Source organism: Amblyomma mixtum, chromosome 6 (genome assembly GCF_055824585.1).
Source record: "Amblyomma mixtum isolate Tamu chromosome 6, ASM5582458v1, whole genome shotgun sequence".
Taxonomy (NCBI): domain Eukaryota; kingdom Metazoa; phylum Arthropoda; class Arachnida; order Ixodida; family Ixodidae; genus Amblyomma; species Amblyomma mixtum.
Genome location: NC_143017.1, coordinates 76,166,092 through 76,189,540, shown reverse-complemented (window position 1 = coordinate 76,189,540; position 23,449 = coordinate 76,166,092). Strand labels below are relative to the sequence as shown.

General features: G+C 52.8%; 1 protein-coding gene across 8 annotated transcripts in view; it reads left to right on the top strand.

Moving 5' to 3' along the window:
* Positions 1-23,449, top strand: part of da (transcription factor daughterless) — a 146,132-nt gene that overhangs the window by 26,192 nt on the left and 96,491 nt on the right. Inside the window, exon 1 of one of the 8 annotated variants that reach the window (XM_089548212.1) lies at positions 10,931-16,099. The exons of the other annotated variants lie outside the window; for them this stretch is intronic. Within the exon in view, the coding sequence (XP_089404338.1) occupies positions 15,890-16,099 (210 nt within the window). The 5' untranslated portion in view covers positions 10,931-15,889. Of the gene's footprint in view, positions 1-10,930; positions 16,100-23,449 lie in introns of those variants that run through there. 8 annotated transcript variants of the gene reach the window in all.

Genomic DNA, 23,449 nt, shown 5'->3' with positions numbered 1-23,449 from the left:
CGTTTACTTGACGGGTTTGAGTTGAGGAGTTGAATTGAAAACCAGTTACTGGGTTCTAGTAAACACGGCAAAGTCGGGTCCGGTAGTCGAGGGAGCGAGTCCAGTCAACTCCGTTGCAGGAGGTGGGTTGACTCGCTCGACCCCAACGGCAGATGGCATGTAAACCGGATCGAGTCGAAGAGTCGGGTTAATGAGAGGGGAGGTGATAAACGCTAACCTCTCTTTCTCCTGCGCCGTCGCGCTTCCGAGACAGCGGTTCCGCGCCGCAATCTTTGAGGCTGCCACTGCCCTCTCGCGCTGTGCTGCTCGACGCTTGGTGCCGCTGCAGTTGAACCGGTCTCGACTCGCTCAAACCGAGTTGATGTAAACGCGCAGAGTTGGGCTGACCTTGCTCAACTCGATCCCCTGACTCGATCCGCCGCTATCGGGTTCATGTAAACGAGGCTATAGACAGACTTCATTTTGTGCTGAGTGTCCCGTTAATCGTCGTTGCATCACAGCAGAGCCTGCCCGGCGGATGAAGCGACATGCCGACCTTTTAGAGCGCAGCTCTTAGGCGCCCGTTTATGGATTCCACGTTTTAGTCTTGTCAGCCTAGTCGGCGTAACACGCCACCGGGCAGATGGCAGGTAGTAGCAGAGCGGAACGCCACCTTCCGCGGTGAGAGCGAAGGAATGGACAATAGGTGGCTAGCAGCGTATACTACGCCAGCTGCCAGCCATGGCAAGAACCGTTTCGATCTCCTGCTGCGTTTCTGTGGAAGACGACGATGCCAGCACGTCCGTGTATTGGAATTACGGTGCGCGTTAATCGACTCCGGGATGTCAGAATTAATCCGGAGTTGTGACCATTGAAATCTGACTTGCAGTCTGAATGTCCCGTCACGGCGCGAACACGCTCGTACGCAGCTTCGACTTTCAGGCGATGCAGAATTTTCCTCTTACTTAGCTTGGCCACTTAGGGCGAGCTTCGTCGTCGGCTTTTTAAAATTTTGTGCCGGTGCGCGCACGAGGCTTTTGTTTGTTTGTTTGTTTGATTTACGAGTGTAGTTAGCGGGCGCGAACGGGCAGGTAAAATGCGTCCTTTAATTTAGCCGATGCGTTCGGTATAACGCCAGACTACGTCGGGATACAAAGTGCATGGTGTCGTTGGACGTCTCCTTGGCCACTTGTGCGGGAAGTCCTAAGGGGCTCGTAACATACTCCCTTTCGTGTTTTTTTTTTCGGAAGGGGGGTGGGGAGTACTTATACACGAACACGATGCGTCCAAAGGTGTCCACACTGTCTCGCCGCTACCACAACAACAACAAAAAAAAAATGGTAAAGGAAAACGAGCGAGCGCCTCATTAATGCACACAAAAGCGGATGCGCATTTGCAGTTTTCTCCGCGCGAGGATCTGCTATTTATTTTTTTTTTACCCTTTCTCAGTCTCCTTCGTCCCGAAAGAACACGGCGTGTGTGTTAAATCGGTCATTGTATAGCGAACGTAAATGGGGCGCCGTGTGGTGTAGAGGAGTCCGCTGCGGGCCACTGGAGCGGCGTGTTCGGCGGCGTGGGTTGCGCGTGTAATTAATGCTTTGGCCGCAGAGAAACAGAGGAGAGGAGGAGGAAAGGGGGGGGGGGGGGTTGGTAAGAGCGTTGGCTGCGCGAAATCGTCGTTCCCTGGGGTGTTTCGAGGACTCGCGAAAGGAGTAGCAGCGTGGGAGGAGTGGCGCGGTGGAAAGTTACTTTTGCGGAAGACCTCGTTGCGCTGTTCTTCCTCGAGCGTCGCATCTGCATGGGCGTGATCCTTGTGGCGCTAGGCTGGTTTTAATGCCTGCGTGCTGGTGGTGAATGAATGCGTCTAGCGCGACGTGCGTACTTTTGTTCCTTTTTTTTTACCTGTATAGCGTTACTTTTGAGTAATGTTCTTGGTGTGCGCGCCATTGCCGCACGCCGTGATGAATGCTCTCATTTTTCTGTGACCCTGTGCGTTGCGCCAAAGCATTTCTTAATGACCGTGGCTTTAGAGGCGAGCATCGTGAATCATTGTTCTCGTGATAATCGCTTGACTCTCTCAGTTCCATTCCGCACGTGACGGAAAATCTGTCGAGGGTTCAAAACCTGTGTTCGTCGCCGCGATGCTTCGCTGCGAGTTGCGTGCATCAACAACCGACCTGCTTGGAGACGCTACAGGGTTCGCGCGTCGAATTTCGCTGTAGGCTGCTGGCAGGCTTACTAGCGAAACGTTCTAGGTTAATAAAACTTGGTTGGCGAGCCGCTTTCAGCGGTTCTCTTTACCTTTCATCGTTATACAGTCCCGGATTGACACGATGTATTGCGCGGTCTACGCTAGTTGGTCACATGTTTGGGCACGAGCGGGTCATCGAGGTGGAAGAGAGAGACATCCTCCCCGGTCAACAAACTCTGGCGTATCTCGTACGGATTACCGGCGGAGCAGCGTGATCGGCGCGTTGCTCTGACAGATCGGTGCTCGAGACGGGATTATGTCGCACACGCGACTGAGATACTGATCCGCGCTGAAGACAGGTGGCTTCGCGTCCTCCTCCTCCTTGACTGCCCCCCTTCCCTCTTTCCATTTCCCTCCGCGCTAATAGTGTTCTCATGGGCGAGTTGGACGCCAGGGTGCGGGACCGGCGTTCCCTTTCCCTACGTGACACCCCACCCGGAGTCGTCGTCGGCAGTGGGCTCGGAGCCAGGCTCGGTTTGCTGTCATTGTTCGCCTCCGTGTGGCCCGGGCTAGGGGGGGGGGGGGGGGGGGGGGGGGGCGTCTCCTAATCGGGTGTCGCTACGGTTGCCACCGCGGGTCCGGCAATTTCTGCGCGCACGACCTCGTTCATGCACCCCCCTCCCCCCCCATTTCTGCGCCACACTCGTTCGCTTCGGGTGCTCGGTCCCGCTTTTTGGCGGGCGCGGCTTTTGTGCGCGCAGCCCGCCAGCTATGGGTTCGGCCCGTTCGTCCCTTGTTTTCGGTCTCCTCCTCCTCTCCCTCTCTTGTCTGTCTCCATCCCCTCGGCAGTCACCCGCCCTCGCTTTATTTAATTCCGCGGAGTTTGGGCCCCGTTCCCCCCGGCCCTGCGTGCGCGGCGATATAAATAGCGGCCGAGCCGCGCTCCGCTCGTATATTGAGCCGCGCGCTGCAGCCTTCTAGTCGCGAAAGAGGATGGATAGAACGCGCGGGCCCGAGCGGCCACCCCCTAATTTCCATGAGCGCGTGCGCGCCCCTCGCTCGGTGGCGGGGGAGAAGCACGACGCCGACGCTGCTCCCCCCCCCCCCCCCCTCCCCCCCACCCTTAACCTCTCCACCGGCCGTCTCTCTCGTGTTGTTCGTGCGTGAAGAGCGCTGCCGCTTGGCGATTCGATATTTTTCAATGAGAAAGCGTGATTTCGTGGGCGTCGGAGTAGGGGGAGGATCGGCACCGCGTACGAGCACCGCGCGCCGCTGCTCTGTAGTGCTTGCTGCTGCTGTTCTCCCTCCGCTACTCTTCCCGTGCTCTTCTCTCTCCCCAGAGTGGCTCGCAGGGATTGACCTCGCGGCGGCGACTGAAGAGCGCGCGCGCGCTTTGGATTTCGCTTTGCCCGCTTTTTCGCCAGTTCCGCGGGGAGCGCACTTTTCGGGCGGCAGTCTCTCTGAAAGTGGGTGCGGGATGAGGAGGGTGCGTGATGACCTCCTTTCTATTCGCCCGGAGCGCTCTAGCGCGGCGCGGGTTTTGAGCCCGGTGCTCGTCGGCGGCGTGGCGAGCCCCGCGTGCTCGGTACTCTGTCGACTGCCGCCGGCTGTGTTCGCTCCCCCCCCCCTCCCTCCCCCTACGCCCCGGCTTTTTTTTTTCTTTGCCTCGCGCGCTGTGTGATTTCCCGGCCGCTCTGTGTACCCGCACGCGCGCTTTTTGATGTCGTCGTCCCTCTTGTCTAGCCGCGGTGCGTGTCTGTGGCTCGCGCGTTTCTTTCCGGGGAGCCGAGCAGAATGGCCCTCGTTATTTCGGCCCCCCGTATAACCCCCTTAGGTTTCTTTATGGCGTGTTGTGTTTTTCTTCCCCTCAGCTTATGTCAGTGCGGCGGTGTGTTTTGGGGCGAGGGCGGATGATGCGTAGCTGCGCGCATTTTAAGGTCGGTGCGTGTATTCAGCGCCGCGCTCTCTTCTGTTCCGACGGGCACCTACCGTCTCCGCGCCCCACTGCTTTGCTTTTTGCGCATGCGTCGCTTTGTTCTTTAATACAGACATCTGAGTATGGAAGAGGGAGGTGAATAGCCGAGCGGTGTGTAATGCCTCGACGCCAACGAGCGCCCTCCATGTCGCCTCCCATTCCACCCCCCCCCCCTCCCCTTTATTCTATGGCGCTCGCCTCCCTTTCCCGGCGGTTCTCGCTCTGGGCGCACTTGTGCCGCCGCTGCTTGCTGCCTGCCGAGCCTCGTTACACGATACACTGTGCGCGCAGTGCCGCCCTCATTTCACTTATTATTTCTTCCATCCTTCACACTCCTCAACCCCTGAGAGTAGTGTCGTTCGCGGGTCGCCCCCCCCCCCCCCCTCCCTCCCTCCCTCCCTCCCGTTTCCGGCGCTTGGGTTCGCTGCATTTGGAATAAAGTGACGTCACCTTTGTCTGGACGTCACCGCTGTCTGGATCTCGCCGCCGAGTACTCGCACCCCTCCCGCTGGGGCTGCTCTCGATTCCGAGTTGGCCAGTTGGCGATAATGGGTTAGCGCGGCCGTGATCTTCTTGGGTCCGTTCCGTTTTTTGCGCTGGATTTTTTTTTATTTGCTGACTGGATTCTTAATTAGTTCTGTAGTGGCGAGAGGTGATATGCCCGGACAGGTAGGCTAAAAAAAAAGTAAAAGTTTTCCGGCCTGTTTGGGGCAAGTCCGGCACTCATACCTCCTTTATCTCACGACTTTTGTTTCGTTTTTCGTTTCGTGAAGTTAAGCTGTGTCCGTTCACAAAACGGGTGTTATTCCATCGTGCTTCGCAGTGACAGGCCTCAAGAAGAGGAGAAAAGGGAAATGCGGAATCAAGGGGCCTACGCACTGCTTCGCGAGTCGCCCCAGTGTTTTCAGAGCTGCACACTGCGCGCGTGCCTTGTTTGGGGGCATTTTTCTGTCTCGATTGGCAGGTAGTAGGTGCAGGTGGTTTTTGCGCGGAGCACAAAGTATTTCGATTAGGCGGCGATCGGGTCGCGACGACTTTCCGATCACGTTTGCAACCGTGCTTTGTCACCGGCGTTCGCGTTTCTTTTTTTTTTTTGCGACGCGTTTTCGTCGTACGCCCCAGTGATGCGCCACCGGGAATTAAATATAAATAAGACAAGAGTCACCTGCGCCGTAGACCGGCGTTTTTTGCTGGTGCGCCGAACCACGATCTGCTGCTGTATCTATGGCGCGGGGAGTAGTGTTCCCGACCTCGGAACAGGTAGGGAGAATAAAAATACAAAAGAAGCTATTGTGAGAGAGAGGGGGGGGGGGGGTTCACGTAAACTGCTCGTCGAAGCGCGTCTCGCTAGCAAGCCGCCAGGATGCGCGGCTTTTATCTCTCCGCCGTTTTTTTTTGTTTGTTTGTGCCCTGGCCGCCGATGGGGCGCAGGTGCGTTTAGAAGGAAAAATGGAAGCCCCCCCATGGCAGCGCACCTATGGGTGTGACGTTTTCTGCGCATTTATATCGTTTCGGGTTTGGTTGGAAAATGAAAAAGAGAAAAAGCTTAGGTCACCAGTTATCTCCGCTTTTTTAATTCTGAGCATCCTCTTGCGTCGTTTCGTTCCGAGCATTGAGCAACGATCGTGGGCCTACCACTACTACTCCGCGCCATCGCCTCGGCCGCGTATCTGCGTCGGTTTTACTTCGACTGGTACCATTGATGGTCACTAGAGCACAACTTTTATTGAAGTCACTAAAAAAGAAAACCATAAAGCTTGGGATGGCTGGAGGATGTAGTACCTGTTAGCGATTTCTTTTTGATGGCCTTGACGGTTTTTCTCACATGTTTTTACCTCTTCCTGGCCTTTGATGGCTGTTCTCGGATTTGCTCTCGCTAATGTTCCCCAAGATTTCTGAGCTCGCCAGTACGCCGTCGACCTCGAAGCGATCGCCGGCGCGCTCACCGTCAAGACTAGCGTGCCGTCGGGAATCGACGAGTGCGGCTCGCGCTCGCAAGGGCGCGTAAACATGCCACGCTGGGACAGCCACACAGTATGGGAAAAGGGGGGGGGGGGGGGGGGGGCTACTTTTTTTAATTCTCCCGCACTGTTTTGGCGTGGCGCATGTGCGCACTCGCGTTGCGGCGCGCTCTGCAGTCGCGGAAATGATTCGGGGTCTTTGACCTTTTCCGGCTCGTGTCCGACACGAGTCGCTTCCTCCTATCTGCACGGGGGTATTATTGTTATGCAGGGTGCAACGTGACTTCACTGCTCTCCGATTTTTCTTTTTTTTTTTTCTCGGCGCGCCCGCGTGTGTGCGAGTGAGAGTGAGTGAATGTGATGCGAGAGGGTGGCTGTTCGAGGGTTTGAAAACAACATTTTTCTTATTTTTTCATTGTCAGGGTGCCTAATTACCTTTGGGGAGCTCATGCTGACGTCGCTTTTCCTCCGAAGCGTATCGCTCGGTTAAGCACGCAGCTTGAGACTTAAATCACGCTTCCTGATGTACATTTTGCATGGTAATAACGATGGTAATAAATATGAGATTGTCATCCCGTGTGCTCTCCTCATCACGATCCGTATAGTGCAGCGCAATCGTTAGCACTGTGAAGATCCCACGGCAGGCGGAGAGTTCACCACCATTACGGTTGACGAAGGCCTGCCGTCAAGAAATTACGAAGTATGTTCACGAGTGCCTTCGACTCCTGTTCTCGCGACGATTCTACATTGGGCAAGCCCTAGAAAACGCAAGCTGCTCGTCGGCCTTTTCTGCGGCATTTTATTTCGCAGTGTGCTGCGTGCGTGCGTGACCTCGGGTCGTGCGCCGATTTCATCCCATGACGCGATACCGAAGGGGTCGATGGGGAGGTAGTGTCGCTATCGCAACCGGAAATCGACGCCGCCGCCTGGTGGTTCACCGCGCTCTTCCGGTCGGTGCAATTGGGCGAAGTGGATGGAGCTCGAGTCCTCCGCCGCCGCCGCCCACGGGTTTCATCCGCGCTGCTGACCGCAGCCGAGCCACGCGACGTCCCACGATCGGTGATTTGGGATGCGCTTTGCATTCCCAACGACGGCCGTCCCCCCCCCCCCCCCCCCCTTCCTTTCTTTTTCTCCTCTTTTATACCACGCGTTGCTAAGCGAGCCGCGGTGGTAGTTGTGCTGTGGTGGGCGTATCATTCTCGGCTCTCGGCCCGCGCGCGTAACGGTGCTGCCCAGCGCATCGGTCGTCGTCACCGTTGTCTCTTTCTCTCTCTCTTTCTTTTATCCTGCCGTCGTGATCGTTATTCGAGAGCAAGCTCCGTTGGGCGGATGCCTTACGCGGGCGGAGTCGGCTGCACGCGCGGAGGATTGGGTAGCTCTTCTACGTGGCTGCAGGTGTCACCGGGAAGGCATTTCTGCGGCCCAGAGACGAATGAAGGACGGAGGCCGGGTCTGTTTGCACGATCTGTCCAGAATGTACGGGAGGTTGCGCGGGACCGTATTTGAGCGTCGACTTCTTTCGCAGGTGAACCCAGCCCGGTGGGAGACGGTGGGCTCGCTGCCATTGTAGATTGATGAAATCGAGTAGGCCTTCTCGGAGGTTTGGTTGCGGTGTAAGAAGGATCGCGGAACTGGTCGTTTCCGCTTAAGGCTCCTAGATCGCGTCCTTGCTTAATGATACCCCTGCTACGCTTGCCTTCTCTTGGAATCCACTCCGTTACCCTTAAAGGGGCCCAGAAACACAATCTTAGTTGACTGTTTTTTCTGTTGATCGCATACAGTGAGTTACAATGGTGCTATTAGCGTCGGTAATACTGCTTATATTCCGTTTTTTAATATTTTAATGTCCCCCAAAAAACAAATTCATTGCTCTGATGGTGTCCCCACACAGTGGCGGGTTTTAGCAGCGGATATGACATCATCTGGCGCGAACTTGATGATTAAACAAACAGTAAATATACTGCAAATTGTGTGAATAAATAGACACATTTTCTCACCTGTTGATGTTTTATATTAGATCAACAAAAACAACTTGTTCGTCTTAGATAAAAGCCCTGCAAAGCAAGTAAAATAAATATACGCCACCAGGGGCTCTGGCATGGAAACAACGCTGCCTCTCAGCTAGAACGAGTTACAGAGAGCAGGCAACCATGGAGTGCAAACTTCCGCGACGTGCTCTGGCTGGCTGTTTTGATTGGTTGCGCCAGGTGCCGTCATAGGGAGAGCGAAATAGGAGTGGGAAGCCCCGCCAAAATCGAGTTGAGGGCAGCGTTTTGTTTGCTTGTATTTTGAAATTTCTTCATTGAATAACTCCCGTTCCTGTAATTCTTTTTAAGTCAGCATCTGTGTGACATAAAGAATCCACCTGCAGTATAGCCAGTATCCCCCCAAGCAGTGTTTCGCAGCCCCTTTAAGGACTAGTGGTTATTTTGCCTTTGAATTACATGCCCTGCCCAGCGTGTCGCAAGCTGTACATGTGGCCACTGTTAGGTCGTTTTTGTGCGTCGACCGTGCCTTTGATTATCCATGCAGTCGGATGCTGACCTACTTTAAACGGATACTGCACCAGAGAGGCCCGTGACTGTCACATGCGATTGGAGCGACCGAGTTGCCGCTTGTATTACACGCGTGCGTTGCCTGTGCGTTTTCTTGTCTGGCGCTGGGAATTTGGTGTCCGAAAAATTGATCTGCCTAAATTTCATTCACCTCATTGGGGCTCCACCAATTTTTAAATTTTTTTTTGTGAGTTCATTGAGTATTTTAAGCCTCGTCTGATTTGTTTTCCCCCAATGCGTTTGCCGTTGTACGCTTACTATGACGTTTCCCATCTGACAAAAGGGGGTTAAGTTTATGCCGCAGTTATGATTCTCAAGCTATCTATTGCTTGATAACTTTTGAATCTTCTGCGCAATTTTGTTACCGTCATACTTGAACGGGTCTTTAAAGGGGCTCTGATAAAGTTTCCGTATGCCTGGGATGTTAAAGGACGCCGCTTCACGATTATCGTCCAGCGAAGAATTTTTTTGAGACCTTGCTACTCAGCTCCTACCTGGAAACCCAAGTGCAGGTCGTGACAAGAGCCCAAGGGGTCGCGCCAGTCTCCACTGACGGCCACCTATCAAGATCAACAAACCGTGTTGCAACTAAAGCCGCTAATAAAAGTTTTCCAATCTAATGCGCCTTGTCAAAGCTGAGTTGCCTCTATAAATTGGTAAATTGGTTTTTGAGGAAACAAAGGGGCGCAGTATCTGTCTCAGATATCTCGGCGGACACCTGTGTCGCGCCGTAAGCGAGGAAGGTAGGAGTGAAAGAAGAAAGAAATAGGTGCCTTAGTGGAGGTCTCCGGAATAACTTTGACCACCTGGGAATCTTTAACGTGCACTGACATGGCACAGCACACGGACGCCTCTTGCATTTCGCCTTCCATCGAAGCGCGGCCGCCGCTGTCGGTTTGAACCCGGGTACTCCGGCTCGGTAGACGAGCGCCTTAATCACTGAGCCACCGCGGTGGTTGAGTTACCTCTACAGTAGTATAAACTTAAAAAATAGCAGTTGCTAACACTGGGCCGCGGTCCGCGGCGTCTTGTGTTACTCCGCCGGCCAATCGCTACTGTAAACGAAAAGAACTCTTTAACGTCTGACTATATCAAACAATCCACGTATCAAAATTCTAGAGCTCATAATTTTTTTCTTGTGACAAGCTTCTTGTTTACGTAACGAGGAACGTGTAAGCAGCGGGCTACTTTTTCGTCGTGGAGGAATTCGGTGCGCGGAGGCTGAATGTGGGCAGAGCTTCACGGTTTCCAGCGGCGGCGGAACCGGTTTCCAGCAGTCCAGAGAGGAGGCATTTCGCCGCTTCCACCATGCTAGCGCGAGGTGCCCACTGCAGTCCAGGCAACAATATGGCAGTGCCCAGGGAGCCCTTCTTGGAAAGGTCTATAGTCGAATTGTGAATTTCAGCCTTTTCCCTCTCCTCTCATCACTACGCTCGGGAATTCCCACGGTGGAGCTGGGGGGGGGGGGGGGGGGAGCGATACGTTCCGGTTTCGCTCCGCCTTGATGCGTGGCCATCCGCGTGTACCGTCTTCCCTGCCATGACCCTTCACCGAACACACCGTTGATGTGTCGCCAGTGCCTGCCATGCCGACCGCCTGACATTCCATTTTGACAATTGCTGTCGTGTACCCGGCATCTTAAGCCCCACCTCGATCGACACCGCGGCGGGCGTCGAAAAGTGGCATGCACCTCCATGCTCCATGCTGGCTCTCCCTCGCGAGCCGTCTGAAAAAAATGTCAAGCCGTGTCAAGCTTGACATTGACACGTCAAGCTTGACGTGTCAATGTCAAGCTTCAGTGATGCCAAGAAATTTTTGAGGGAACCTGGAAGAGCTTCCAGCCATGAAGAAAAGAGTCGCCTAGAGCCCATTGTTGTAAACCGGGCCCCGCTTCCGACGCGCGCGCTAATGCACGTGCCCACGCGCCGATATCTGACATGCACAGATATCTGCGCCCCGCTCGCGCCTGCTCACAGACTCACGGAACAAAAAAAAAAGTGAAGTCTAAACATTCCAGGCGTGCTGACAGTAAACCACATTTTTTTTCTCATGTGCAAAACTGGAAAACTAGGAGAAAAAAAAGTTTACATTCTTTCTCACCCTACGCTCTTGTCCTGTGTTTCTTGGTCTTTGAAGGAAGGCTTATGGTTTATGGAGGTTTAACGTCCCAAAGCGACTCAGGCTATGAGAAACGCCGTAGTGGAGGGCTCCGGTAATTTCGACCACCTGTAGATGTTTAACGTGCACTGACATCGCACAGTACACGGGCCTCTAGAGTATCGCCTCCATCGAAATTCTGAAGGAAGGGAAATGTTCTAAACAAACTGGGATGTAGAGAAAAAGTTCGCCCCCTTTTAACTGTTTCGCGCATAAGCTTAGCAGCTTGTGTGCTATAAAAACAGCACAATGTCGTGAAGAGTGCAAGTGATGTTTTTTTTTTTATACGAGGCCAAAAATTAGACGCACCTATTGCTTCATTTTGGGCTTTTACTTCTTTCAATGCATAAAATGCATTTGACGTCGACGTTTTCATTTCCCCGTGCCTGCTTTGCCAATTTCTGTTTTGCCTCTGCCCACAATTCGTCGGTCCGTTTGCGAGTGGACTGCTCTCCTGGATAGCAGTGCTCCTAGCTGTAAATGTACACGTTGAAGGTTTGCTACCCGTGCTGCCTTTACGAGCTTTGGAGATGGAGAGGAAGTAATGGCAAGCGAATAAGATCGCCTATGCCTGTTCCTTCTGAAGGAGCTCCCGTAGGAAAGCCGCAACGAAAAGACGGCCCTATATGCTGCACGAAGGAATTTCCAAGCGTAGGGTTGGGTGTTCCATGCGTAGGGCGCGAGTTAGGTGGTCAGTTAATTTGAACTGCTTTCTGGAGAATCGTACCGCATGTTGCCAGACGACCACGACGAAACTAGCGACGCTCTAAGTGGAGACGTTCGGGACGGATGCATGCCGGGCAGGTTAGTCCTGTCTCGCGAGCTAAGTTAAGTAATCGCAGCTCCCCGTGTGATGTATATTCGCGTCAACTTTTCGGGTAGGCGGTCGCGTACATCGCTCCTGCTTCTCGACCGCGTGCTCTTTTTTTGGGCGTCGCTTTAAATGAGCACTCCCACTTATCGGTTAGCGGTGGTGTTCGCCGAAAAAAAAAGAAAGGAAATGGAAAGCTCGCTATCGTGCCTGGCTAATCCGTGGACCGTAGGCGTGCGCGAAACGGCGCATCGTCCCTCATCCAGCCTGCTCCGCTTTGCATGCATTAAAGTTTTTAAAACGGTCGCTGTCCCAGTACCGGAGACGCGCACCGCGTGGGCGTGTCGCTCAGCGGCCGTGTGGCCTGGACTGGTGGGCGTTTTTTTTTTTTTTTTTGTTTTTCCTGGCCGCCGCAGCGAACTTTATGCGGCGCACTCCTTGCGTTGAAAGAATACGCGGGAAGTGTGGAAGTTTTATTACGCCGAGCGTGGACATACGGTTGCGCAAGGTTGTGACGAACGTTAGCGCGCACTGGGGCGTTGATTTTGTTGCCTAGGCACGATCACGTGCAGTCGGGATCGTGGGGTTCAAGCTGCAACGTTTCGCTAACTAGCTGATAGCGTCGCGCGTGTGTGGGCCGTATCTCTCAGGTTTGTGTAGCGGAAAGCAAACAACGCGTTTCTTGAATTGCGTCAACAGTTCGGTGATGTGCAGGCGGGCACGACAGAGTCATTTAGTGTACCGCGTGTTACCGTTGCATGAGGCGACGACGGCTCACGCCTGCATTCGTGTAGAAATGCGAACTTGCTGTCCGCTAACTCGCTTTTGTTGTCCACGAGTGTTCTCGCTTTCGGTAAGCCGCGGAAATGTCAGATCGGAGCTACTCCATGTCTTTGTAATGTCATTCATACATGTTGGAATCGAGCTGCTAGAAGCACCACCAGTCTGAGCTCGTGGGACCCGTGTCTCGAGCTTCGTTTACATGAACCTGACAGCGGCGGGTCGAGTCGAGGGATCGAGCCGAGCAAGGCCAGCCAAATTTTTTCTGTCTACGTGAATTCGATACGAGCGAGTCAGTTCCAGCAGTCATGTCTCGAGAGCTAAGTTAGGTAATCGCAGCTCCGCGTGTGACATACATTCGCGTCACCTTTTCAGGTAGGCAGTCGGACAGAGTCTTTGTCTGGTGTCCTCCCCTCGAGCTCTATTTGCTGCCATTCTATGTATTTGTGCGCAACCCAAGAAAGTGAATATATCCTCAGTTTTGATCATATCGGTAACCTCCGTCCCATCTTCGGCGGATTTCCCCGCCTAAGATCCCGGACCACAACAATATCGTGTGATACAAGCGCCAAAGCCGAGCGTAGCTCGACGGCTTGTCAAGCAAGTGGCACCACGATTGCCAACGAAGCGACCACAGATTGGCACTTCACACAAGACGCGCATACCGACTAGGCCAAGTGACGTACAACTTGGACGGTATCCTTATCTACTCACTACACTCGCGTGCTTTAGTTATCGTAATGTGTGCTCTTCTGAACTATTGAAGAACGACTGAATGCGCTCCACAGTCGACGGCGGCATGACCGGGCGGTAGTTGCTTGTACTCCGCAAGATGCCTTTCCAAGCGAGCAAGCTTATCAGAGGAAAGTTCGAACTGAAATATATAAATAATCTCGCCCTGGCGTTTTGCAGGCCGTCTCCAGTTCCAAGGACTACATTTCGATGTGCACGTACCGGTGCGTATTCGCCACCGCTCACCAAACAGCGGTTTTGCTGCTGGGGCCCCGGTACCGCGGTACGGGCTTACCGTATCCGAGGAGTATTTTCGTCCGCGTTTCTACGGCACATGCCGGCTCATTCGTAACAGGGCTCCGCTACACCGGTAGCCTGTAAGCACTGTATGATAAACGTGTAATATTTGTTGTCGCGTCGCTTTTCGCGCGGAAACACGCATATTGTTGTTTTGAAGAACCCAAGAGGGCGGAGTGGGTAGGTGTTTGTGTCTTCGCTCGCCACGCTTTTTGGGATTTTGCTCGCATGCGTCCTCTCAAACCCGTTTATTATTACTGTAATATGTAAACCTTCAATACGCGCGTATTCGCAGTGGCGGTCTTCTACGCGGATCGGCCTCAGTTCCGTTACCATTTTCTGCAGCCCTGCGTACGCTTTCGCCGTAGCTAGAGAGGGAAAGCGAGCGTGCTCTGCGCAACTCGCCTGGGCCGAAAGGGGTGTGCGCCCGCAGCGCCGCGGCCCGGATAATTTAAACGTATGTGAGCAGGGCGCTCGGGCGAGCCAAGGAACCGAGAGCAAAGAAAGCGCGGCGTGCGTCTGTCGCGGCGTGTGTGTTATGGCGGTACGCGCCGCCGATCCTCACGACGACGACGTCGTGGACGATCGCTGCAGCGAAAGACAATTACGCCGCTGTAGCGGGCTGCGCCTTCTTGTTCGCTCGGCGGCGCCGGCTTTTTCGCTCCGCTCTCTTGTGTGCCTTGTGCGCGTTTGTGCGCTCTCTACTGGATCGCTGGCGCTGCCAGCCAGCGATCCAGTTCATTGCTGCGGAAAATGCAGCAGCAACGAAGAAAGGGACGAAAATGACGGCGATGATCATGACGACGGCGGTTGGGAGCCTTCTCGGCGCGTTTCGGGTCTCGCTGCGTGCTGCGCCTGCTTGCCGCTGTTGCTGCTGCTGCTTTGACGTCGCCGTCTTCTCTCGTTCTTTTGGCGCTAGACTGATTTTTCTCTCCTTTTTTTTTTTCTTTTCGGCTTTCCTCCGATCTCCTTCTTCTGTGGGTGTTTGTTTCGCTTCCTGCGCTCTCTCTTCTCGGAGCTTTCCTGGCTTCGGGAGGACGCCACACGCGCGAATCCTGGTTGCCTTTCTCTCTTTGCGATTCTTTATTTTTTGTTTCCCCCCTCGTCGATATTACTGTTTCGCGCAGAGTTCTTGCATCGCTGTCTTTTTGTTTGCCATCGCTCTCATCTCTCTCTCCTGCTTATTATTATTATTTTTTTGGCTGGCTTCTTTCCGGGAATGCTCGGGAAGGAGCGGGGCTCTTTAGCGCGTGCTTTTCCTTTTCGTTCGGCTTTTGTTTTTGTTAGCGGGGATCCCTCCGGTCGAATGCGCGTCGTCCAAAGGAGGAGGGGACGGGCTCGCGGGACAGAGTGCGCGATTATGTTAGGTCGCCGGGAGGAGTGGAGGGGATGCTGAAGATGAAAAAAAAAAAAAAAAGGAACGAAAGGTGGGATGAAGAGCGAGCAATAACGTAGAAAAGGACGTGCTCTAAAGGGAAGGCGCAAAAGCGGGGCGAACGGGAGAGGGTAGCCTTGCTTTGCACGTGGTTTGCCTGCCTTCCGACCATCCTCTCTCACTCTCTCTCGTCGCTGTTCTTTGCCGCTTTCGCTGCGCTTTTCCTCTCGGCTGTCGGGTTTTCGTCTTCTGGCCCCTCTGCTTACTCCTCACCTCCCCAGTCTCCGTCTTTCGCTTGAGCTTGTGGCCGATTTTCGTATTTTGTTTCATCCGTCCCTGCGTGGTGCTTCGTCTGTTCGTATTTGGATTCTTGTGCGTTTGTGCCGCTCGGTGCCAGCTATTCGCACTGCTCCCCGCATTTCGTTCTTGGTGCCGTTCGGTGCGCCGTTCTCTCCATCGCCTCTTGCTGTTTCTGTCGCACCCTCCCCTCTCCGCTTGGCGCGCGCGCTCTCTCGCTCGAGCGCGCACGAGGCGGGAGAGGCGACTTCGCCGTCTCTCTCTCCTCTATCCTTTCCCGTATAGTGGTCTCTCTAGTACTTGCGATTTCTCCTCTCCTGTCGGTGTGGTGAAGCTCCCCCCCTCCCTCTTTTCTTTGTTTCCGCCGTTTTTTCCCCCTCCCCCGATGACGCTCTCCGGCGCGGTGGCCGTACGGGCGAGCGCGGGGAAGCAACGGCGCGACACACACACGCTGCCAAGCACGCAGCGGCGGTAGTAGGCGCAGGAGACGCTCCGGCGCAGCGTTCGCTTCTCGATAGTGGGTGGTGCCGCACTCGTAGCGCGTCGTCTTGTGTGGCTGCGCGGCCGGTGGTGTTCCCCAGAGGGCTTCTACTATTCCCGCTGCGAGTATCCTCGGTTGTTCTCCGCTGAAGCGAGGGTGGATTTCGCCGTGTGTGTCGGTTGTCGCGCGATGGCCGGTGCGTCGCGTCGGCGGCGTGGTGCGGTGATCTCCGTCGTAGCTTGATGTGGTTGTGCGCGCGCTTCGGGCCGCGAGCAGCGTCTTGTTCGCTGTCGCCACCATGTTTCCCTACGAGAGCTGCGGTGGCAGTCAGGGGTCCATGGGCTTTCTCGAGGACGGCGGCGCCCAGGCCCACCAGCTGATGGTGGCCGCCTACGACCAGCACCAAGGCGTCACCAACGGTCATCATCATCACCACCACCACCATCAGACTCAGCAGCATCAGCCTCTGCGCCACAGTCACAACCATCATCAGATGATGCGCTATCAGGTGAGGTCTCTGTCCCCGGAGACCGCATGCAGCAGCCTTGCTTCCTTTTGATGCTGCACATTAAAGCAAGGTGCGGAGGTAGAATGATGTTGGCCCTAGTAGCGTCGCGTCAATTTCACGCGCATGTCTTCAAGTTCACTTGGACTCTCGGGCCTGCCGATACCGTGGCTCGTGAATGAACGGTTTCATTGTTGCCCGAGAAGTGCCCAAAGCCCACCGCCCACTTTCGCGGGGTTTTTCTCTGTAGTCTCCAGTACGTAACGGGCATTTGGAACCCGCATCAATCATTCCTTACCAAAACTCGAATCAGTACAGAATCGAGCTGCCCGATTCGTTAACTGTAACTACAGCTACTTCGCTAATGTATATAAAGTCCAGCTCTCGTTCATCGGCGTAAAGTTTATCGACTTTCCATGGATTTTATCGTTCGCAGCTTTCCAACACAGTCATCCTGCCCTCACACCGAACTTCGCAACGTGTCAGCCACACCAAAAGTGCTTACCCGCCGCCTTCCCATGCTGTTGTGCATATCTTGTCATTTTTTTTTATCCATAATGCAAAAAGACTGGAATGGCATTCCCACTGATGTCGTGCTCTGCTCCAGTCCCCAACATCTTCGAGCAAACATTTTGCTGTTCCAATAACTGATGCATTCTTTTGATGCAATAGCGTTACCCCTCTCGTAATACCCCATACTAGGGGCATTTGATGTGCATTCTAAATAAATCCAGTGTCCGGACATTTCGTGTTCGGACATTTTGTTCCCGAGGGCAGTTTGGTTTTATTCTTGAAGCGCTTTGCACGGGCTATTGTTCCTCAGGTGATAACCCGGCGCGTACTGTCTGCGACTGTATTGGCGCTGCTCTTGTCAAGACTTCTTCCAAGAATTGCCGTACCCTTAACCGTTTCCTTTCGATACGAGCGTACTGCACTCCTGTCTCTTGCGCTCTAATCCACTGAGTGTGTCGTCCCCCGAGTCTTGGCGCGCTCAGCGCGTCTTTACTTTAAGCCGCCCGTTCGGCGGACACCTGTCTGAAAAGCGCCTGTAAGCCGGTTCAGCTGCTCGCTTTGGCATGTTTCACGCGCGCTATCGGGCCTCGTATTGTGCCGCGCGGTGTGCTTCCCCGTTCGCGGCCAAGCTCCCGTGTGTGTCTCGCAGTGGAGGCCTGCTTTTTTGACGGATGATCCTCCCCTTCCCCCTGTCGCTCGCCTTTCCCCTCCTCTGCCGCGAATTATTGTCTCGGCCGACCGCGAGCCATTGTTCGTGGCACGTTCAGTCGCGCTACAGAGGCACTAGTAGTAGTCGCGCTCCGATGGCGGGGGGTGGTGGACCTCGTGAATTTTCGGAAACTGCCGCGTTTGCGCCGTTGTTATCGCTCTTGCGGTGCCGCTTTGTCGGTTCTCGGGACGCAGTGACGTATTTCAGGTCTCTTCCCCGCTAGGCGCTCGTGCCTAGCCTTTGCGTTCTTTTGTGTGCGGTTTAGTAACTGCGCGCCTTAAACTTTTTTTTCGTTGACTCGTAGCCGACACACAGTTTCACGCGTTTGCAGCATTCGTTGCTCTATTAGTGAAGAAACTACAACGCACATGGCGGCTAAGAAGCGACGCAGAGCACGTCGCATTTTCAGTCAAGTCGAAAACCCGGCTGTGTCCAGTGTGGGTTCCACGTGATGGCGAGGACGCAGTTTGGTCTACAGAGAGCTAGAGAGAAGATATGCAGTAATTTAAGGTATCTCGCTGCTCGGGAATAGCAAACAAGCGCCACTAACTCGACGCCACTGCCCCTGTCGGCAGTCGACACTTCTCCGCTACCCCTACTTCCATGTTCGCTCTAGTTTCTCTTCCCAACGAAGGCTCCCTGGGCGAGGGTTACGGTGCCTTGATAGCGTTGGCCATCGAGGTAGCCTACACTGGGCTGTGTTTGCGCGCCTCGCCGTAGTGGAAGCGACAGCGAAACCGGTTTTCAACAGCTCGGAGGGGGAGGCCCGAAGGTCGCGCAACAGCCCAGCGAGCAATATGGCGGCGCCCACGGAGCTCTCATTGGCTTTGCATATAATAAGCCGGTGGTACTTACGCCACGTGCGATGCTGATGAAAAAGACAGAGCCCTATTGTAGAAATGACAAATCGCAAAATTCTGTCACGTCAGCAATCCCCGCAAATGTTTTTTCAACGAAAAAAGAAAACTTCATTCACAGACTGCGTTTTCGCTCATTCCTCAGCGTGCAAAGGGATTAGCCCGAGGAGAGATAGATGAGTCAGTAGCCGTCAGTTATTTTTTTTTTTTTCGAAAAGGTGAAAGGGGGAATGCCCCTTAACTTATTAGGATTGTAGATTAGGATTGTTATAATTAGGATTGTAGACTCGTCAAGCTGCCGAAGGGCAGCTTTTTTCTACGATTCCTCCGTCTGTACTGTTAGATGGGGAATAAACTTTGAATTGAACTTGGGTCACACTTTCGAGTCGCAAACGTCGGGCGACAAATTTCGGTCAATTAGTTAAACAGCGTAACAGATCGATTTAAACCTGTCGCGCGACCTCCGCGACATTTAGGTTTAACTGAAAACGATAAAGTACAATTTTTCTAATTCGTTTTTTACTGCGAAAGGTAACCCTAAAGGTACCCAAAGGCCCTCCAAGAACTCCCAGTTGCGTTTTTGTCTTATGGCTCCATCGTTTAAATTTCGACGCTTTTTTATAATGGTGTGCGCGCTTTGTTTTAGGAGGACAGATCTGAGTACGACATTGCGTTAATTGCTGACAAATGGACTGGTAGTGCTGATAAAAATATAGTTCTGACCGCTCAGAATACTATATTTTATCACCGAAAAATTGGCAGTTCATCCGTACAAAATAATATGAACAGAAGGAAAAAAAGAACGAAAACTGCACTCTGAAATAAACACCGAAAAAAGTGCCAAATTTTCAAAAAGTAACAACCGAAAGGTCCAACCGCTAATTAATTATAATGGAGGACGACTTTCACTTCGCGCTTTCCTATTTCGTTCACAATGAAAGGATGTGATAACGCAGTATGTGAACGAGGTTCTTTTGTTGTTGTAAAAAAATTGCGGGAAGGCTTATATAAAGAGGTCTGCAAGTTGTCTAGTTGACGATAAATTTTTTCCACCCAACTCTGCACTCATGTTGGAGAAGAAACAGCCATTGCGGGATCCCCGGCAGAAAACATTGTTCAACGACTAAAAATTGGGGGTGCGTAACTATACGTTGGGAAGAATCTCCCCACAAGCAGCACGGATTCTGCTAAATTTTTCGCACACGGCGCATTCGTCTAATCTGGACGCCTGCGCATGCCTCCCTTGCTGGTATTGCGGCGACTAATAACCTAGCTCAACAACTGTCCCGCCCAGCTGGGTCGTGCAGCCCTCCCGCCCTGTATAGGCTTGCAAGACTCAGATGCCCCCCAGCAGATAAGGCGCTCTCCAAATGACAGGCCAGAGCCTGGCGTGAACTTCAAACTAACACCTATCCAAATCCCCAATTGTGTAGCTCGTATTCTGAAGGGCTCTGCTCCGACAAATGCAAACATTGTGATAGCAAAGCCGATCTAAATCGCGTGATCTGGAACTGCCCGCAGTGCCTACCCACGAGTCAATTCATTACCGACTCTGGTCGTTGGGAGGCTCTAATGCTCAGCCCCGACCCGGGGACACAGATCAAGCTCCTCCAGCTGGCTGAAGACGCCGCCGCTGCCCAAGTTATAGCGGTCGCCGTTTAAGCGGGGGCCGACTTCGGGTCGCTCCTCTGTATCTGCCGGTAATAATTTCACCACCACCACCGCCCAGTGTGGGTCATTCTGTGAGCACTTTACTTTGCCTGGGGCGTGTATATTCTGAGTGCGAAGTTCGTGTTCCATGAACAAAGCCTTTAGTAAGAGAGAGAGAGAGCTATTTGGGATGACGCTGGAGGTTAGAGAGTGAAAAAAAAAGAGGTGCGAGCAGCCATTACGCATTTTCCCGCACCTTTTTTTTTTCGGTTTCTCCCTCTTTTTCACGCCCGAAATTTACTCTCGCGAACGCTCTTTTGTGCGTGCTGTTAACGGCTGCAATCAGATGGCGTAGGCGCACGATTTCTCGGGCACATAAATTGGGAATAAAAAATAAAAGAGCGTACAACACGTGAGCATATCGGCATCATTTCAGTACAAGAACACGATGTTTTTGTTGAGTTGTTTTGCTCCTGACGTGTCGTGCGCTCAGTCTGTGTGCGTTTAAAGGTTTTATGGAGCTGTTACGGTCGCTTTTGTTTCTTTTTTTGTGTGTGACTGGGGGAAGAGGGGCACATCGCGCGGGACGATCGTCGACCGCACACGCTTGCTCTTTTTTTTTTAATCAATGCGTCTCACTGGCGGATGGTACAGGTGTCTGTCTCTCTTGTTACGTCTAATTAACCTCGGATACTGACTGGTTATGACGTCGCGTTCGGAGAGCAGCGCCAACAGTCTCGCCCGTAACTCTGCTTTTGAGTCGCGGCTTTGATAAAAAAATCGTGCCGAAACGACCGGAATCGGCTCGCCAGAGAGACTAACGGCACTTTGCTGATGCTGTGCTGCCTCTGCCACAAGTGTTCCGCCGGCGTCGCCCTGTTGTAATGAGGGGGAGTAGCGTTCGGCGCCTGTCTGATCGCATTCACGGCGCCAGTGAGCGAGAGTGGCGTACGGCCGCCGCCGCTTGTCGACGACTTGTGTGTGTGTTCCGGCGCGTATGGACGGTTTGCGGCTTTTGCTTTACTTTTCGGTTGAACTGTGCGGTGTGTCGTCATTACTACGGGTTTTTTTTTTGCCCGCGTGACTTGTCTGATGTCAGGTAGCCAGCCGCTGTCGTCGCTTGTCCAGTTTTATTTTTTTTTTTCAATGTCGCTTTGTCCCGTCCTCGTGTCACTTTTATGTTTTCGAACTCATCTGGGCAGCGACCGCTTCATACTCGAGCGCTTAAATTTTCCCCGTTTCGCGCGGATGTGTAACGGTGTTCGTATCGGTAGGTGAGCGCGGTTGAAGCGGGAGTTGTCTCTAAATATGAACGGCTATTTTGTCGCCAAGGTGGCGTCGTTTCCGTCTCGCATCGACATTACTGCTTTCGTGAACACTTGAGACCTAAGTGATACGCGGGCGCTAAGTGGCTCCAGGGTGACACGCGTCAGTGCATCATCGACCGTCCCTGGCATATCTGAGGGTCTGGGTCGTTTGGCAATTTTCATTCAAGGGCCTCGCGTTTCCTGCCACATAGAATACTGCGCAAAGAGGCTGTAATTATTTAATGTGCAGTGAGTTTATGATGTTGGCGTATTTGTGTCTTCAGCTTACTGGCCCTCTCAGGCAAATAAATGTATGTGGCCTAGTCTCGTCATGCAGTCGAACGTAGTAACTTCAACCAAAACACGCACTACTCCCTAGTAGACATGTAATCTCGCGCCGTGCTCTTTGTGGTGCACCCGGCCCAGTGCCGTTAAAATTTCCCCGTAATTCGCAGTATTTTCGTCTCTTAACAGTGACATGTCGTAAAGTGCACATAGCGCTCATTGCAGTGACTAACATCCCTGTCAAGCGCACAAGTTAAAAGTGCACTTACGGGGAGTGCGCTTCGGCATCCCGAGTGACACTTTGGGCTACGCGGTGCTAAACGGGAAAGCAAAGTGCACTCGTAGTAAAGAAAAACGGCGACATAAAATGAGCGGAATTTCAGAACAGGACGATGGAAAAGAAAAAAAGACTCATAATATTTGATTGCTTAACGTGATAGCGCAAATAAAACGAGGTTCAACAGTATTTAACGATAAAAAAAAATGAACATAGAAGAAACGCAAAGACCAGCCAAGACTATCCAGAATTTCGACAACAAACAAGATTGCGACGGGGCAGCGATGTTGCATCTGATCACGTTTACTTGTTTTGCTGCTTCGCTTGTAGCTATAGCCAACGAACTTTTTTCCGAATACAGTGTTATAGCACGTAAAATTACAGTGTTATAGCACGTAAAATAAAGTTGTAAATACTTTTGACAGGGGTATTAGCTGGTGCTAACAGGTTGAATAGTCGGATAGAACTCAAGAACGCAGCGGCTTTTCCCCGTCAAAGGACACCCTTCCAGGCAGCGGCGTCGGCCGATTCTGTTGACCCTGCTAGCGTGACAGTGCAGAGAATGGCGCCGCAGTGGATAGTGGGGTCTATCCCGGACCATAGAGGGAAGGGATTGTCCTTTTTCATCTTCCACTGCCTGTTTTGTCACACTGGCAGGTCCTTAAGAATAGGCTGCCGCCATGGGCTGGAAGGGGTCCTTTGACGGGAAAAACGCGGATGCGTTCATGTAACCGACTGTAGTTTTCGTTGTTAGTGATGCTCCTGAAAGTGCGTTGCACCACACTGCCCCTGCACTGGCACATTGTTGCGCTCTCTGCGTAGCCAAGGCTAAGGAAAGGGCAGAAGGTGGGGGCTTTGTCCCCTTGCCATATTAGTGCCGACAGAACCGCAGACTGAAGCTTTGGTCGCCGACACAATAGAGACTTTTAGAATAAGGTGAACCGGTCGATTAGGTACATAATAACGCCCCTCCAGTTATTGTCCTGCCCAGAGCCCCTATTTTCCCCTTACCGATACCGTCACCCTATTCTAAAAGTCCCGAATGCCTTGACCGCCGCCTTCTTCCCTGACGCCTAATCCTGCAATTGCGATGGGGGTCATCCTCTTGTTGAAGCGGTAAAGAACGATAGTCTTTTGAAATCATATTTGCTAGCGCTTAGTAAACACACGGGACAAGAACACAAAAGTCTGTCCTGTGTATTTGTGTTCGTGTCCCGTGTGTTTACTAAGCGCTAGAAAATATGATTTCAAACGCTTTCCAACTAGCCCAAGTTTCCGCCTTAATAAATGATAGTCTTTTGTGTGAAATTGTTAGCCTCGTCACCATCAGCCGCGTTTACATGAATGCAACAGAAGGCGACTCCAGTCTACTTTTGTGGAAAAGAGCAGGTCTTTTAGAAGGAAAGGCATGACTCATCCTCTGCTTTCTTGACGTTTTTTCGCTTTCCCTAAAAAAGTGGACTGGAGTCCACTTCATGTGTCGCATTCATGGAAACGCGGCTGTCGTCTTCAGGACCGCATTCTGCGTCAAAAACTTGAGATCACTGCTGCGACCCGCATTGGAGGAATACGAAAGCAATACGTCCACATACTGTATCGACGTCCGCGGCTATTATATCGACGTACACGGCTATTTTGTCGTCTAGTGCATTTTTTCGCGTTTAATCAACCAATTACACCTCATCACCCAAATTTTTCCCACGACGACATCTTATCACACACGCTTGCTGTAGAAGTCACACTTTCACACATTTA